The sequence below is a fragment of the Euleptes europaea genome, chromosome 6 (genome assembly GCF_029931775.1).
Source record: "Euleptes europaea isolate rEulEur1 chromosome 6, rEulEur1.hap1, whole genome shotgun sequence".
Classification (NCBI taxonomy): Eukaryota; Metazoa; Chordata; class Lepidosauria; order Squamata; family Sphaerodactylidae; genus Euleptes; species Euleptes europaea.
The window spans coordinates 95,470,265-95,489,019 of record NC_079317.1 but is presented as its reverse complement, the minus strand read 5'-3'; the positions used below and the strand labels follow the sequence as shown (position 1 = coordinate 95,489,019).

The 18,755-nt window shown below is 44.7% G+C and overlaps 1 protein-coding gene across 1 annotated transcript in view; it reads right to left on the bottom strand.

The window, feature by feature from the left end:
- Positions 1–466: 466 nt before the first annotated feature.
- SLC25A22 (solute carrier family 25 member 22) overlaps positions 467–18,755 on the bottom strand; it is a 32,209-nt gene continuing 13,920 nt past the window's right edge. Inside the window, 7 exon segments of the mRNA XM_056851586.1 lie at positions 467–799; positions 801–933; positions 3,126–3,201; positions 4,079–4,233; positions 4,976–5,175; positions 7,053–7,182; positions 15,652–15,742. Of these exon segments, the coding sequence (XP_056707564.1) occupies positions 740–799; positions 801–933; positions 3,126–3,201; positions 4,079–4,233; positions 4,976–5,175; positions 7,053–7,182; positions 15,652–15,742 (845 nt within the window). The 3' untranslated portion in view covers positions 467–739.

The window sequence follows — 18,755 nt, the reverse complement described above, 5'->3', positions numbered from 1 at the left end:
ATGTATTACCATGTTGGATTTTCATCCAGCATAATTTTTAAAAAATGATCCCTAATGATTAATTTCTTCTTCCTCACCTCAACGTTTACACCTAGTCCATGACATATCTTTGGGACAATCAGTGTGTTCCCACAAAAAAAATGCTTCTTTCTGAGAGTGAGAGCATAATTGCAGGGAATATACATTATTGCCCATTTAGGAAGGCTGTCCCTTTGCTAAAATCTAAACAGAAGACACACCTTTCCCTTTCCCCCCTCCTTCAGCATCCAAAGAGTTCATTTAAGTCCAGCACATTTTTAGGGCATGTTGAGTGTAGATATTTAAGAGAACGACCTAAAGACAAACACTATGATCTCAGCAATTACCTGCCTGACAATCAGGCCTCCCTTTTTACAAGCGTGATCCCTGGTCTTCCTTAGAGGCCTGAAACAAAGATGGGAGGAAACAGACAAGTTCTTTTGCTCCTTCTTGATTTGTTGGTAATTGAGCGGCAGCGGGTGGCTTCCTTCTCCCTTGCCAAGAGAAGCAACAGGTTTGCAAGTCAGGTCCCTGTTAACTGTTGTATTTTAGGCTGATAACTGAAAAGGAGATATGCATAATTAAGTATCCTCTGTAGGGTAATGGTGGGGCCCATGCTGGCCAAAGGAAAAAGAACTTTGTTGGGAAACAACATTCATTCCATCTTATTACTGCTTTAACCCTTTGTGCTGTTGCTCTGACACCACAATGACACAGAAGACTACGGCGTATTCCAACTGGATGGGGAGAAGTGTGGAGGGTTAATCCCGCCGTTTTGGAATCATATCTAGGAAGTATTCAGCAATGCCGATGAAATAGACAACTTGTGCAATACCAAACAGCGGGGCGATGACCAGGGCTCTGCAATAAGCCCCCTTGAAAAATGCTGTGGGACCTTCGTTCTTCCAGATTTTCCTAAGGAGAGAGACAAAGAAAACAGGTAAGAAGCTGCGTATTTCCCTCCATTACAATTCCTTCACCTAGCGGTGCCAGCTGGAGCATCAATTAGTTCAGCAGTTCTATTCCCATTATGCTTTAGTCCTCACAGTTCTCTCTAGGAAACAAGCTTTTACCCATGATCAAATTATCCATGTACTTTCCCCCTAATCCACACCTCTCTGTCAATATCTCTCCCTCTTTCTCCCAGACATTTTCATTCTCACCTGCTCCAGCTCTCTCATTAGAACATAAGAAAGGCCCTGCTGGATCAGACCAAAGCCCATCAAGTCCAGCAGTCTGTTCACACAGTGGCTAACCAGGTGCCTTTAGGAAGCCCCCAAACAAGACGACTGCAGCAGCACCATCCTGCCTGTGCTCCACAGCACCTTATATAATAAGCATGCTCCTCTGATACTAGAGAGAATAGGTATGCAGCATGACTAGTATCCATTCTAACTAATAGTCATGAATACCCCTCTCCTCCATGAACATGTCCACTCCCCTCTTAAAGCCCTCCAAGCTGGCAGCCATCACCACATCCTGGGGCAGGGAGTTCCACAATTTAACTATGCGTTGTGTGAAACGTTGTGTGAAACTCTCGCTTATCCCCCCCACACACACACACACTCTCCGTTCATTGCTCTGTTGGAGCTCCATTCAAGAGACCCCTCTTTCTCCCTCTGCCAGCAACCTAGTTCCCAAGCCTTTCTCTCCTAGGCCTTGTACTGCTTCTCTCCCTGCCTCTTTCTTGCCTCACTTGGCTAAACCCCAGAATCCCTTCTGTGCCTTTGTGCCTTTCTTCCTCTCATTCACTACTTAAGCCCAGACTCTCCCTCCTCACCATGGAGTTGCAACAGCCCTTTCCCCTCCTCCTTTCCCTTTTTAAAAATTTCTCTCTTAGGAACACCATGCTTACATCCATGGGTATTTTCACGAGGACTAGCTGGACTTTAATGGGAATGTTATCACTGGGAACTGTTTACTTGATTTTATTGCACTCCCCAATTGAATTCACTTCTCCACTGCATTCCTCAATTTTGTTGTGTTGTATTGCATTGCCTTTCCTTTCTCTTTATGAATGTTCAATGAAAGATCAAATGTAGTTCAATTAAATGTTGCCTTCTCTTTCTGTTATATCACGCCCCCCTCCCAATATTGTCCCAAAGACTGTGCCTGGGTATACACAGACTTCAGATTGTACCTGGGTATATCACATATTAAAGTCGGGAGATATGTAAAGGCCACACGTGCGTATTCCCCCTCCCCCCACTTGCCTTGATAACACCACATTATTTAGCCTCCCCAAAGAGAGTATATCCCTTGTTGGCATCTAACAGTGGGTGAAATTTCCATGCTTTCTAATCAATGGGTTTTGAGATGAATGCAAAGTAGGAACTGGGGCTTGGCAAACGGGGGAATGTTCACTTCAGGACTAAATTGGCCTAGTTAGAGCTGCTTCTGTACATTTTATTCTAAGTAGCTTTGAATAGGCACCGAAGACAAGCAGTTAACAAATGCATATGCATGATCAACAAAGAAATCATTTACAAACAAGAAACAACACCTGAAATAGAAAGATAGCAGGAGAAAATGGCTGAATATGCAGTGATGGCCAGGCTGACAAATTTACTGAGTAAAAGATCAAAGGAAGAGCTTTAAAGAAAATGGAAATCCTATTATGATTATGTGAATATGTAAGGCTTCTGTAGCCTTTTTCTTTATTGAATTGTAGCAGGTGTAGTTGATAAGATCATGATCTGGAGAAATTATATGTAATATGTTGAGAGTAGGTAGATGTGTTAACCATATACATCTTTAAGATAAATATTATAATAAATAATGATATAAACGTAATAATAATATTTAGAAGTAGTATCAATAGTAAAATATAGATGTTTAAGAAAGTTAGATATGAAACACTACGAAGCTCCTTACATGTTAAGAGAAATAAATGTTAATGTTGAATGTATAATTAAGAAACTAAGAAACTAACTTGAACAGATGGTAGAGATAATAATCCGACAGCTGACCCAGGCCAGAGTAAAGCACACAATGTAATCTTATGTGTGTGCTAAGTTTTATTTTGTATGTTATGTATACTTGTGTATTTGTAAGTTCTAAGTTTAAAACAAAATTAAAAATTAAAACAAAACAAAGAGATCATTTACCTGGCACAGTCTGTGATCCCTGAGTATGTATCCTCATTGACTCCCCTCTGTAAGGACTGCAGCCTTGTCTTGATTACTGAGGAAGGAAGATAGCAAAGCTTGATACAACATCCCATCAGGGAGCACATACTCCTACAGAAGAATTTAGCTGAAGGAGAGTAGGGCCATCTAATCCAGCAGCCTGTTTCCCACAATGACCTACCCACAAGCAGGGCATGAAGGCCACTGCCCTTCCCAACCATTGCCTCCCTCAGAAACTGGCATTCAGAAGTAGACTGGATTTCACTGAGGCATCTTGGCTACTAGCCTATCCTCTGTGAATTTGTTCAACCATAGCTAATGACTGTTGTCATCAGATCTTGTGGCTGTGAATTCCATAAAATTAATTGTGCCAAGAAGTAACTTCTTCCTGAAGAAATTCGTTAGATGACTCCAAATTCTCGCATTGAGGTGGGGAGAAAGAAGTCTCCATCCACTCCTAATTTTTTCCTGCAGAAAGTTTTATACACCTCTACCATGCCTCCTTTTGACTGCCTCTGTTCTCCCAAGAAGCAGGGCTAATAGGGAAGCTACCAATGTAGCCCCCCCCCCCCTTGCAGATGCTCCTGCTCCCCTTTCTCTGGCACACTGTTGATGTTACGGCAGTAGTGCAGTTCCTTCCCTTCCGCAAGGGAGGCTGCTGGAACAATCTGGAGAGCACCTCCTCTCGCTTTGGTGCTAGATCCCTGGGAAATCTGAGGTTGACACCTGTGTTCTTTTGTCCCCCTTTCTCCCCAGTGCTGTAAAACTCTTCACAAGAAGACATATTCCTCCCACTTCACATTTCATGAGAAGGCAGACAGAGAAGCACCAGGGGTTTTCTTCCATTTTCTCCTCTCTCTTGCCAACAATTCCCATGAACTTCCCCACACATCAGACACAACCCTCTGACTGAACTTCATCCCCGCGCATACCGTCACAAGGGTTGACTGCAACAGCTGCTGTGCTGCCTGCCAGGCACCCAGAGAAGAAGGACACGTAGAATGGAGCTTTGACATCAGGGTTCTTCTGCCCCAGTTTATTCAAGTTTGCAAACAATGGGAAATAAACAATGGAAAATGGTACATCCCTGCATAGGAAGATATGATACAAGACATGATACAATTACTTAACAGTATGATAAACTAGCATGGCTCCAGTGCCAAGGCCTGCAACAAACCAAAGTGCCAAATTTGCTCTCATATAGATCCTAGCAACGTCGTCACCATCACTGGGCCCAGCAACATCAGCCACACTATCTTAGGTCCATACTCCTGCTCATCTTCTAATGTGATTTATGCCATCATATGCCAACAACGCCTTTCCATCCTCTACACTGGACAAACTGGTCAGTCCCCGTGACAAAGATTACATGAATATAAGTCTGACATCGGGGGGTGGGGGAGGTAAAGGTCCCCTGTGCAAGCACCGGGTCATTCCTGACCCATGGGGTGACATCACATCCCGACATTTACTAGGCAGACTTTGTTTATGGGGTGGTTTGCCAGTGCCTTCCCCAGTCGTCTTCCTTTTACCCCCAGCAAGCTGGGTACTCATTTGACCGACCTCGGAAGGATGGAAGGCTGAGTCAACCTTGAGCCGGCTACCTGAAACCGACTTCCCTGGTTTGAGTACCCAGCTTGCTGGGGGTAAAGGGAAGATGACTGGGGAAGGCACTGGCAAACTACCCCGTAAACAAAGTCTGCCTAGTAAACGTCAGGATGTAACGTCACCCCATGGGTCAGGAATGACCTGCTGCTTGCACAGGGGACCTTTACCTTTTACTAATCTATTTAGATTTTTAAAACTACCTTCTCTAGAGGACTACCTACCTTAGTAATGTAGCCCCGAGTCCCTTATACAGTCCAGCAATGCCTTTGTTCCGAAGCAACTCCCTTGTGATTTGCATGGCTGTTGTTCGTGCTTCTACTACGGACTCCGCTGCCCCAGCACTAGCAGAAGGGCTTATTTGAGCCTGAGCAGCCATTAGTTTCTTCTGAGCCGCTGTAGAGGAATCAGGAGAAGACAATCACTTACAAACCTCCACATACTAGGCTGATGCTGCAATATGAATGTAAACACGACACGCAAGTAAGATCACTGGAAAGGTCTTATTTGAACAACAGAATAAAGAGAACAGTCACAACAGCAGGGAACAAAGCGCTGCCTGAAATCAGCTCTCACCAATATTTTACATGACCTGAAATGGATCTTGTCCCATTCTGCTTTGAAACTGAGGTTCTGTTTAAGCAAAGATTGCACAGTAAGCTCTTCTTGCCAGTCTGAATCACATTTAAAGGAGGCATCAGTCAAGTTGCTGAAATATATCAAGTCGCTGAAGGATTTTGGACTTATTCTCTTGCCTTTCCACCCAAACCTGGCTTTTCTCTGTGTGCATCCCTGCTTCTTTCTTGATAATGAGCGGTGAAGAAAAATAACCCTAGTAGAATGGTAGGACCATACAACTCATACCATTTACTACAGATCATGTTACACAACCCAACAGCTGAAGACTAAATGTGGCCTCTAAACTAGTAATGGTAATATTTGTAGGCTGTTTCTGAAGCATTGTATTCTCTAAGGCACCTTGGAGATCTACACATGCTTCTCTCTCCCCCAAACTATTCCTGGTGCAGTTCTCTCATGCCATCAGGAGATGGAGCTCATGTCAATCCCCTGGGCTGATACCATTTGCCATATATTGTACTCTTGCAACTGAGACACAGTCGTGTGCTACAGCAAGAGCCTTTCCTTCGCTTCCTAATTTAACACATTTTCGGGGGAAAAGATTTGAATTACAACGGGAAACAGAAGAGGCAGAGAAAGAGATGCAAAGGTGGTCCCAGTTCTGCAGACAAAAGCATAAAGAGATATTAAGAAATCCCAGCGATGAGCCTGTGCTTACTCACAACAACCCTGGTGGTGGAAAGGGCCATCAAGTCATAGCTGACTTATGGCGACCCCATAGGGTTTTCAAGGCAAGAGACGTTCAGAGGTGGTTTGCCACTGCCCACCTCCCTGTGAGCTGAGAGAGTTCTGAGAGAACTGCGACTGGCCCAGGGTCGCCCAGCAGGCTTCATGTGGAGGAGTGGGGAATCGAACCCAGTTCTCCAGACTAAGAGTCTTCTGCTCTTAACCACTACACCACGCTGGCTCCTCGCCTGACATGAAATGCCCATGAGAGGGACTGAGAAACGCTGGCTCAGCTCCATCAAAGATTCAGATGGTAGCAGCAGTTCTTTCCTGCCTAGTTCCATTATGCTAAGCAATAAGATTATCCTTGCATCATTAGAAATAATAGTTAATATAGTACAGCACCAATATTGTCCCCTTTCCCTTTCTTGTCTCTACCCTACACCGGTCTACAGCAGTGATTTAGTATTGTGGAATTTTTCCCCCAGCCATCAAATAATAATCAAGACAAAAAATAGGAGACAGCATAACAATGGTAGGCAAACATTCCCTAGGGCAAAATGTTTGTGAAACTAAGGATTTAATGGGGTGAGAGAGTAAGAAGAAAAATACAAAGGGCGAGGAACTGCCTCCCTTCTACATTGTTACCCATATGTAAGCTGAACACAGCTATTCCTTTACCTGCTTCCTCTCCCCTACACAGGTAACTATAGATCGTTTTCATTGGGATGGGTTTTTTGTAGGAGGGACCCCCTCCCACATCAAGACAACAGAAAAACGAGGGAAGCCTATTTGTCACACCAGACAGTGGAGACCCTATCTGGTGACACAGCTGATCAGTGAAATGATCTCTTTTGGCTAAAATGCCCTGTGGACTGGCTCACTAAACTTGTCCTTGTTTTCCTCTCACCACCACTTGATTTCCTCCCATTGTAAGCCCTTCCCCTTTAAGCACTTCCTGTTGCTGCATGACCACTATGAAGAAAGAAGAGAGACGGGTGAGGTACCAATTCGGCCTGCATCCTGAAGCTGGATTTTGAGCATCTCCATGGGAGTGGTGACAATCACCTGGCAGGTCCCGGCCCCACAGCCAGCAAGCATTTCCTTCAGCAACGTCAGCTTCTTCCTGGCAAAAGATGGGAGAGAAACACACAGAAAGAAAGTCAGCTGAATGACTCAGCTGCGTTAACCTCCCTTTGGGCAAAACAACCAGACTTGGTATTCTTGGTGAGATGCTTTTCTCTGTCATTTACAGATCACAGAAGGGAAAAATCCTTGCACACTGCTGGTCACCGATCATGTCCAAGCTTGATGTTATTGGAACTGAGTACAATGCAATAAAAAGAGGTAACCAACAGGCCTAAACTGCCTAGGGGGAGGAGGGAGATGCTCAAGAGCAATAAAATGAAGTTGGACCTCAAAAAATACAGTGTTGAATATTGAAATAGCAGAAGGGACAGACTCTCAGTTAGGGTTTTATTCCCCTCTTTTTTCTTCCACTACTCATTTGACCGACCTTGGAAGGATGGAAGGCTGAGTCAACCTTGAGTCGGCTACCTGAAACCAACTTCCGTTGGGATCGAACTCAGGTCATGAGCAGAGCTTGTACTGCAGCTTACCACTCTGTGCCACGGAGCTCTTAACAGGCTCTGGCAAACCACCCTGTAAACAAAGTCTGCCTAGTAAACGTCGGGATGTGACGTCACCCCATGGGTCAGGAATGACCCGGTGCTTGCACAGGGGACCTTTACCTTTTAAAGAGTAGGGTTCATACTAACAGAACCATGCTTCCAAGTGGCTGATTCTTCCAACATTCATAGTACTTTTGTGAGCAATAAGGAACACCACGTCAACGCACTGACAACACTAGGGGACTCTGCCATTTCCTTTGCTGATGGTTTCAAAGAGAATTGAGCAGCAAGATCAGCATGGATGACACAGCAACACCAGTGCCAAACTAGGCCTGAAGTGCCAAGTCCTCATGTTTGCTGATATGTTCCCGTTCAGCTGTAGGGTACTTCCCAATCAATATCCTCTATTGCTGCTACTGTCTCTGGAGGAGCTGCTATATGAAAGCCACTAAACACAGGAAATTACCACTACTGCTCTGTTCCGAACACTGCAGTACTTTGGAAGCAGCATTTGCCATGGAAAAACTGTCTCAAACATCCAAGCTCGGCAACCTTTCCCTGTGGCTGCAAAGGGAACAAAACATACCCTCTTTTTTTTTCTCGTTTTGGAAATGGAAAACAAACCATGTTCCCAAATCAAAGAACTGCTGCTGTTCCCATGGCAGCCTGTCTGCGGTGGCACCCACTACCTTTTCTCGAAATTCTAAAAGCGCCCACAAAGCGTCAATAAAACAGCCTCTTTAGTGTAGTTCTAAGAGTCAGGAAGAACTTCTCAGCTCCCTATCCCTTTCCATGGACCTCAGTCACACTTACACACACCTCTTACCAATAGTCCACATGCTGCCTGAAACTCCTTTCTTTCTGCCACTACACTACTGCAACGATATAATTAGTATTGGATATTTAATTAGCACTATCCCAACCTGATTACATTTTCAACCATGAACTTAGCAGACACCTACAATATAATACACAAAATGTAATGGATCTAACAGATTAAATAGTCCACCATTGACATAAATTCTCAAACCCAATAAATTCACAGAATCATAGAGTTGGAAGGGACCACAAGGGTCATCTAGTCCAACCCTGTGCACAATGCAGAACATTCACAACTACCTCCCCCCCCTCCACACCCCCAGTGACCAGAAGATGGCCAAGATGCCTTCCCTCTCATCATCTGCCTAAGGTCACAGAATCAGCATTGCTGACAGATGGCCATCTAACCTCCTCTTAAAAACCTCCAGGGAAGGAGAGCTTACCACCTCCCGAGGAAGCCTGTTCCACTGAGGAACCACTCTAACTGTTAGAAAATTCTTCCTAATGTCTAGATGGAAACTCTTTTGATTTAATTTCAACCTGTTGGTTCTGGTCCAACCTTTTGAGGCAACAGAAAACAACTCTGCACCATCCTCTATATGACAGCCCTTCAAGTACTTGAAGATAGTTATCACATCCCCTCTCAGTCTTCTCCTCTCCAGGCTAAACATACCCAGCTCCTTCAACCTTTGCTCATAGGACTTCTATTATTTAGCTTCCATTAGAACATAACGCTGATTCAGACTAAAGGTCCATCTAGTCCAGCATTTGTTCCCTCACAGTGGCGATCCAGATTCCCACACACAGCACACAAAGGACAAAAGGTTCCCTGCGCAGGTTGTTGTGCCTACCGCAACACACCGCCTCTGCATATGAAAGTTCTAGCCAGTAGCCACCAGGGCCATGGATTTGTTTAATCCTGTTTTAAAGCCATCCAAGCCGTCTCCACATCTTGCAGCAATGAACGTCTCTAAATTATGCATGGTGTGAAGAATTACTTCATTTTGTCTGACCTACATCTACCATCTCTAGAGGCAAAAGTCTTGGATTCCTCATTCAACCTTTGTTTTTCAGGACAGATGATAAGCTGTGAAGCTCTGAAGAAAATGCAAACTACTAGGTGAAGAAAATCTTATGAAGTTAGTATGCTTTGGAGCAAACGCTGGGGACTGCTCTGAAACCTCCTGGATTGGAGAAGGGGCCATGGCTCAGTTTGGCATCTGTTTGGCATGCAGAAGGTCCCAGGTTCAATCCCTGGCATCTCCAGTTAAAGGGACTAGGCAAATAAGTGATGTGAAAGACCTCTGCCTGAGACCCTGGAGAGCCGCTGCCCATCTGAGTAGACAATACTGACTCTGATGGACCGAGGGTCTGATTCAGTATAACGCAGCTTCGTGTGTTCATGTGTTCAGGATAGGTCCATCAAAGGCTACTACCCGTGGTGACTAAAGGAAACCTCCATATTCAGAGCAGTAAACCTCTAAATACCAGAGCTAGGATGCAACATCAGGGCAAGCTCTTGGTTTTCAACTTTTGTTGTCCCTCCAGAGCAATTAGGTGACCACTTTTTGAAACACGAAGCTGGACTAGGTGGACCAGCAGGGTTCTTCTTGTGTACAATCATGCAAATTCAGTATTAAAAGGGGAAAGGGGAAGCCTCCAGTTATGACAGGTGAATGTGTGCACAATGGCAAGAAGGAGGACAACCTGATCAGACCAATTGTGGGAATGCTTATATCATTCAACAATGCTCATGCATTCAGCACCGGACTCAAACGTGAAAGCTCCTTATCAAGAGCCAGAGCCTGACAAAATGCTCCCGAGCAATCTGGCACGGCAGCAGCCATAGCGGAGAGGGCCGGAAGAGTAAAGCATCTCACATTTCTGTTCATCAAGCAAAGCACTACCACTTACACATAACAAGAAAGGGGAGGGGTGTAACAGAGATCCATTTTCCTACGGCTTCTGATTGCATCAGCAAAGAAACAGCCAATGCAATAATGCCTAGTGACCTGGAAGAGACTTAGCAAAAGTCAGCAGCTTTCTAGCCCCACTCTAGGACAACAAACACACTGAAGGTCAAGATAAAAAAGGGGGAGGGAGGCTATGCAGAGCTATGAGAAGGCTCCTGTATTAATGAAAATAAAACTCCTTGAGACAAAAGTTCATTTAAAAAAAAAACACTTCCAGAACCCTGAGAACAGCTTGTCAGAAAGCAATGTTGTTGGGTTTTTTTACTAGCAACATCTGAGACACAGTGTACAATCAATCACGCCTAATGGGGCAAAAGTCAGGGTTATATTTTAAAACGATGTACTTTGCAGGACTGCAAACATCAAGTTGTGCAATGCAATGAAATACTGGGGATGGAATAGGTTGCTCCTTTTTGTGTTGTGTCGTTAGAAGAGCAGGTAAGCACGGTAAAATTTTCTGCAATATTCAGAAATGGCATCTAGTTATCCCAGAGTTTTATGCATCTTATACCCTAATAGCAAAGTTGGCCAAATCTGAGAATACTTAAATCCAGTGACTGGAGCAGTGAACGGGCAAGGCAGATCTTCTACAAACCCGCAGAAGGTCCCAGGTTTGCAGAAAAATGTGAAATATTAAAAAAAAATACATTGGGTTTTTTTTTTTAACAAACCAAAAAATTATAGAAGGAGCACCTGTTTTCCCTCTGTGGTTGTTGCTAGGCAATCACCGCATTCCAGGTTACAGTTTCTGGGAGTAAAAGGCAGGGGGAGGGGGCAGGGCCCTTTCCAGGGCTGTTCTGGCCCCTGAGGGAGGACTCGTTGGGGCCAGGCCTGAGCTTGGCAGCAGCCACTGGGTGACTTGATAGACTTGCATGATTCAACCAGGCCTGGCTGCTTGCAACTATTCAACAGCAAGCAACCTACAAAATCCAATGTAGTGTAGTGGTTAGAGCTTCAGAGTAGGGTAGGGTTGCCAAGTGCCAGGTGGTGGCAGGCAAACCCCCGCCAACCCACCTGGCTGCCCACCAACCAGCTGAGGGTTGGCAGGCAACTTGTGCACGCGTGCCTGCCCGCCGCGCCACGTCTGGCTTACATCTGGAAGCACTGCATCACAAGGGGCCATTTACCACTCAAACTCCCAGTTTACCACTTGAACTCCCAGTTTGAGTGGCAAAAGGCCCCTTGCGATGCGGCGCTTCCGGGTGTAAATGCATCGCAAGGGGCCTTTTACCACTCAAACTGGGAGTTCAAGTGGTAAACGGCCCCTTGCGATGCGTTTACACCCAGCAGCGCCGCATTGCAACAGGCCTTTTACCACTCAAACACCCAGTCTGAGTGGTAAAGGCCCCTTGTGATGCGGCGCTTCCGGGTGTAAACCGGAAGTGAAGTGATTGCGTCAGCACAGCCGCGATCTTCCCTCACCTCCACCCAAAAAACCTCCTGCCAGAGGAGAGGGGGGACCTGGCAACCATAGAGTAGGGTCTGGGAGACCCAGGCTCAAATCCCCATCTTGCTGTAGAGTAGGGTTGCCAGGTTGCTGGGATTGGCGGGCTCCTTGGAGTGGTGGCCCCACATGACGCGATTACGTCACTTCCAGGTTTGCCTCCGGAAGTGCCGCATCATGACAGGATGCTTCCAAGGTAAACCCAGAAGTGATGTAATCGCATTGTGTGCGGGAAGAAGACAGGGTTGTCAACTGCAGGTTAGAAAATTCCTGGAGATTTGGGGGGGGGGGTGGAGCCTGGGGAAGATAGGGTTTGAGGAGGGGAGGGACCTCAGAAGGGTATAATGCCATAGACTCCACCCTCCAAAGCAGCCATTTCCTCCAGGGGAACTAGGGTTGACAACCTCCATGTGTACAACTTTCCAGATGACAGAGATCAGTTCCCCTGGAGAAAATGAGGAAGTGGGAGAGGAGGAAATTAGATGCCTCCTGTAAGTCTTGTATTCCTAAATTCTAGTAAATCATATTCATGCTTGTATGACATTGAGAAGACTAAATAGTGGCTGCATTATCTCTTTATGGCCTGTGTTGACCCTAATTTTTTTTTAAGTACTGCTATTGCAGAAAGAAAATTAATCTCCATACTAGAATAAACAGAAGAAAGGAGGAGCTGTAGATTTCATTTCACTCCCAGAATTTAAGAACCCATTTGGATATTTAGCAGAAAATGGATTATGTACAATATCCACGCCACAGCACAGTAAAACTACCAGGGAAGAACAACAATTCTAAATATATTTTAAGAACCCCAGTGAATTATGACACAATTTTATCCAATGTTAATTACAGCTCTTAAGTAAGCGGCGAATTCATGCATTAAAGCCAAGACCTACCAACCCCTTTCCTCTTACCTATCCCATCTTAGCGCTTAAACATTCTCCAGAGAAACTCTGTCACTATGCACACAGAGAGCTGTAAAAGATGAACTGTGGGAGGAGCAGCACTGTTTTTTACCTAAAAAGCTGTGTTCCTGGTATTGCCGGGTCTTTAAATCATGCTGAACATTAAAAAAAAAAAACGCCGGCAAGCCACAAAAAGAAGCCACGAACTCCAATTTATTATTATTTTTCTGTTTTGAAATCTTATCCTTTTACAGAACTGATGCGCAATGCTTAACTGAGGCATTAGAATTCAAGCCGCAACAGCAGAGAGCCGCTCCGGTCACTTTACTTTGCAAAAGCAGCAGCAGCATTAACAGGCTGACTGACTGCCAAGGCCCTCTCTTACACACTCTATACACCTACAATATACATAGGAGGAGAAAATACGCAGCTCTGCATTTTTTCCAAGGCAAATATCTGCAAAATGGTGCGTGAAGGCTGATGTCACCAGATGTTTGTACCAGCTAAAACCAGCTCCACAAAATGTGTCTGGGGTTTAAAAACAAGTCCCTTCTCAGCCATACCCCAGTAATTGAACCAAGAAATGAATCTGAATGCATTCTGCCAGCAATTGGACCCTGGGGCCTGTCGTCAATGGTCACATTTTAGTGCAAATAAAAACCCTGTGGCACTTTTAGGGCTTTGTAAAAGACCTGTGGATTAACAGCCACCAGATTCATGATTTAGATAGCATTCCCACATTTGGGAAGCAGCTACAACACCAGTATTACTGAAGGCAGTCACTCCTGTCTACCAGCAATGACTGATTATAGGACCATCTGATAAACACACTTGTGGTGCTGTTCTATATAACTGTCTGTTTGTTTTTGTAATAATCACAGGTACTGCATTCCTTTTTAGAGACTTTCCCATGTTACCGTAATTCCAGAGGCTAAGACTGCAGGCTGCTTCTGGAAGCTGAGAAAGATTTCTGCAGGCATGGTTTTGCTCAAGTATGCAGAATGAGAGAGAAAAAATCTAAAGGTAATGTGATCATGAAAGCAAATAGCAGGATAGCAGGTAAAGTTCACAGTTCTATAGTTAACACCTGTATATGATTCAAGGGAATCAACAAGAGGCTGAGTCTCATTTCAACTACCCGCCTCACGAAATTCCCTGTTTGAGTAGACATGTTTTTAGCTTGGTATGACCATCTCCACGTTTTGACTAGGGCAGACAAACTTGGTGATGTTACGTTCATTACAGTGAGTTCTAAAATGGTTTAAACCTAAACCCCAAAGTCATATTGCTTGGCGGGGCCGAAGAATTGTAGTTCAACAGTATTTAATCATGGATGAGAGGGCTGGCCTGGCATGTATCACTGAGGCTTGGTTGGGTGAGAGGAGAACGGTTGACCTTTTCCAACAGTGTCCCCCCAGTGATACATCAGCATAGGCCTGATGGAGGTGAATGTGGTGTTGCTGTAGTCTATCCCCCTAGAACGGTGCCCCATTCAGGACACTTCTGGTTTTAAGGCTGTGGATCTTATGTTGGGGTTGAGAGACAGGATCAGGATTCTGTTTGTGTACCCACCCACCCTGCTGCCTAATTGTCTCCAATTTTGGGAGTGGATATGGGCTAATAAATTGAAGCTTAATCCTGACAAGATGGAAGTGCTACTGGTGAAAGTCTGACCCAGGACTTTAGGTGTCACCCATTCTGGATGGAGTTACACTCCCCTTGAAGAAACAGGTCTATAGTTTGGCGGTTCCCTCGGACCCAGGTCTACTGCTGGATAAGCAGGAGCCAGCTGTGGCCAAGAGTGCCTTTTACCAGCTAGTCAGCTGCAATCTTCCCTCAGCGGAAAAGGTCTGGTTTCCATGGTGCATTCCTGGATTAAATCTGGATTAGATTACAGCAATGTATTTCATGTGGGGCTGCCCTTGAAAAGTGTTTGGGAAACTTCAGCTGGTGCAGAACGCTGCAGCCAGGGTGTTGACTGAAATGGGTCATAGGGGCCCTATCACTCCGGTCTTGGCCCATCTACACTAGCTCCCAATCTGTTTCTGGTGTTGGTGCTGGTGTTGATATTTGAAGATATGGGGACCAGCGTACCTGAAGGAACGCCTACTTGCTTATGAACTTACCTGACTGCTACAGTCATCTTCTGAGGCCTTGCTTTAGGTGCCCCGCCTTCTGAAATTAAGCAGGTGGCAAACCAGGAGAGGGCCTTCTCAGCTGTAGCATCAAAACTATAGTCCTCAGAGAGACTCGCCTGTCTTCTTCTGTCACCATCTTCTGCCAGTGTGTAAAGACTTTTCTGGCATTCACGCAGTGATCTGTCCTTCCTGTCCTGTTTTTAATTGCCGTTTTTATGTAGGTGTATTTTATTCTATTGTATGTGTATTTTTACTTGGTTTTAATTGTTTGAATGGTGTGTTTGGTTTGGTTTTAATAGTCCTTAATTTTTTATTATGTACGTTTTAAATCTGTTAGCTGCTTTGGGGGCCCTAATGAGGGCAGAAAGGTGAAGTATAAATTTTGTAAGTAAATGTTAAAATTTTTTTAAACTAAACAGACTACCCGGACATTTCCTTGATTCTCAGAGCACAAAGATGAATAACAGCTATTCTTACACAGGAAAGGAAGGATATAATCTTGATCACCAACCTCAACCAAATACCGATAAACCGCTTCTTAATTTGCAACACTGTTTATCTGTTGTCCCCAAAATGTATAATGAGATGAATCCATGCAGATACAATGTCCAGCTGTCCCACTGCACATCTCAACACAAACATCATCCTGATTCTAGCCATTCTGCCCAACTCCCTCCACTCCACTCACCCATCTTTAGAAAGATGATGCCGGAAGAAATCATTAGCAGCTAGTTTGATGGCTTTTTCCGGAGTCACTAGCGTCAGGTTCACTGCGGCCCCTGGGCAAGAAACACGAAGAAGAGAACACACCGGTTCAAAATTATACATTCTTTGGCATTCACCTTTGCCCAAAACTTTAGCTCGGGACAGCAGCCAGTGTTTAAACCCATTTCTATTCCTACCAATAGCAGAGGCTGCTGCATCAGTGCGCATTTCCTGCCTTGTCACAGAACAGCTGTGCCATGTAGAAGCATTAATAGGACACTGGCTTTATGGTTGAGATGGTTAAATCACGTTCAAGTTCTTTATTATTACAGTCCACGACTAGTATGTAAATAGAGGAAACATTAATTACAAAAGGGATAAAATATACAAAAATTCATTAATAAACACAGGATAGTCTTAGTGGACACCAGCTAAAACTACACGTCTGACTACAAATTGGCACTTGGACACTCTCCTAGGCAAATACTAAAAATTTGGTCTTTTCAGTGACTGTAATCCCTGCCACTCTTCAGTGTTGAAGGCCCTTCCCACTTTTTTATGATTACAGACCAGGGTGCAAAACCAGGCAACCAATCGTGCCGTATGGTGGTTCTTATCGGACAGAAGATATTCAAGCATGATTTTATTAGATCTTCTGGGAAACCTTTCTAGAAATGGTCCGATAGTTTCGCTACGAATTTTGTTATATGAGGTGCATTCAAAAAACACATGCTCTATCGGTTCGATTTCTTTTTGTGGGCAGTCACATAATCTCTGTTCATAAGGTTAAATCATGGAAGAACCCAATGCAATTCTGTACTAACAAGTTTGGGGGAGAAGTTGTTTCTCTGATAGGACATAACCAGCCAGTCACCTGAGTGGAATCACACACTGCTTCAGATATAGAGGCACAAACCTCAACTTGATGCATCAGCATCCGTGGGATCAGACTGAGACAGACAAATATTCCCATAAAAGCAAAGGAATTTCAGGGTTCAAACTTCTTTTCAGGGACCACTTTCTGAAACCTCCGTCCGAATTATAGTTAAGGACTTTACACATGCCCACAACATATCTGGGATCCAAATCTCACTAAGGTTGGGATCCGTTTCTATGGGGGAGGGGAATCCTTCATTTTCTTCTAATCCTTGATTTTGCCAGCCTGGTCCATCTATCACAAATAAAGTTTTGGTTTCTTTTAACAGCCTATGGGCCAAAGCTCCAGGCACATTAATGAGTAGCTCCTCCATCAGAATTCAGAGCAAGAGCTGGAAATTCTTGGCTCAAATCTCATCTCTGCCATGTACTCGCTGGGTGGTCGTAGGCCATCACCTCTTCCTCATTCCTTCTCCCCAGTCTGTAAGATGAGGATGTTTTTGGCCTACATGGCAGGATTGCAATCATATTCTGAAGCCCTTTGCTAAGCATTATATTGTCTTTATGAAACCCTGGATAAGCATCTTCATGAACCAGCAATGCTTCCTCCTCTCCCCCGCCATGACCTTACTGAGGGCTCAAGATCTGTTCGCTCTGAGTGACAGCTTGCTCAAACACACCAAAACATCAGGCCCGATTCCAAGTGAGTAGGAGCAGATCCAGTTCTGTGCTCTGGAATGTAAACAGCACTTGACATGCACATGGTGAATGTAAGTACTCCATTGTGGAAAACAACCACCAGCAAATCCCTGTGCTGCAGAGATCATTATGAACTGTGTGCTACACTGGAGAACAAAAGAAAACAGCATTAGTGTCACATGGGTGCCTTGCGCCACTGAGGTCATTTAGGGAAGGGAGAGCAGCACTGCCTTTTCCCACAGTAAACTCCATTCTGGATCCATGGGGCAGTTTGCATTGAAAGGGGCCATCCGGCTCTGGTGCACTGAAGTAGGGTCATCTCCTGAACAGCTCCCTTCAACGGCTTGTTTACACATACAGAGAGGCCTTTAGCCTTTGCCTACCTAAGTAAAGAATTCCTGGATTTCTCTCCCTTCATACTTGCCAATTCCCTTGGGTCATTTATAGGTCACCCAGTTTGTTTTTGGACCTGTGAAAGCTACCCAGCAAGAAGAAAATTAATTGCAATTAATTTTCAAATTAAGATGTTTTAGAAATGATTAGTCCTTTCCTTTATCCCTTAGAAGCTCCTTGATCCATTGATCTTGAGCAGCGTAAATCTAATGTTTGAGGGATATAAGGACTGAGATAAATCTCGCCACTGACAATGTAGCCTTGGGATCCCTGTCACTTAATAAAAAAGGCATTGTGTCAGACACAGAGGCATTAGATTTATATGTTAAAAGGGGAGAGATACAGCATGATCGAAGTTCCTCATAAAAGCGGCATTCCAAGAGGGCATGAGCTAATGAATCGATAGAGCCAGAAGAGCAAGGACAGGTCCTGTCTGGATATGGTATATTCAGAATTCTGCCCTGCATAACCATAGAGGGGTTAGCATTCAGTCTAGCTACACAGAAGGCTCTAGAGAAATGATTAGTAGCAGTAAAATGCTAGAAGAAGGGCACAAACGCTTGGGGAGGGAGGAGTACATTGTTCGGCGCCCGTGAAACAGTTCCTGCTGTTTCAAGCCCTACAAATGTTTTCTCTGAAGCAACTTCCCCTCCTGATGCTGTGGCCTCTTTCTCTTTTCTTTCCTTCTCCCAAAGCCCTGGCTGGCTTGAACAGAAGCAGTACTGGTTGGGAGAGCCAAGAACAGCAATTCCCTTTGAGTGCTGTGGGCAATGCTCCTCTAGTTCCAAAAGGGTCATGGAATTGGAGCAAAAAGATAATTGTGATTCAACAGCTTGGGGTGGGGAAATTTGGCCACAAGAAAGGGACAGGGGCTTCTTTGGCAGGACCTCCATGTCCTTAAAAGCTGCATAACTGGCAGAGCTGCAACATGGTCATGCAGATGGAATGGTGGGACAGCTTTATCAGCGAAGATGCCTGCCCGTCATACTGATGCTAAAAGCAGATTCTGAGCTTATTCTGGGAGAGATTTCTCTTAAGGTTTACATAATGGCTCACAACTCCAGTGCTAAATAGCATATCTCATCTCCTCCAGTCATAGTGCAGTTACCAGTCCTTCTA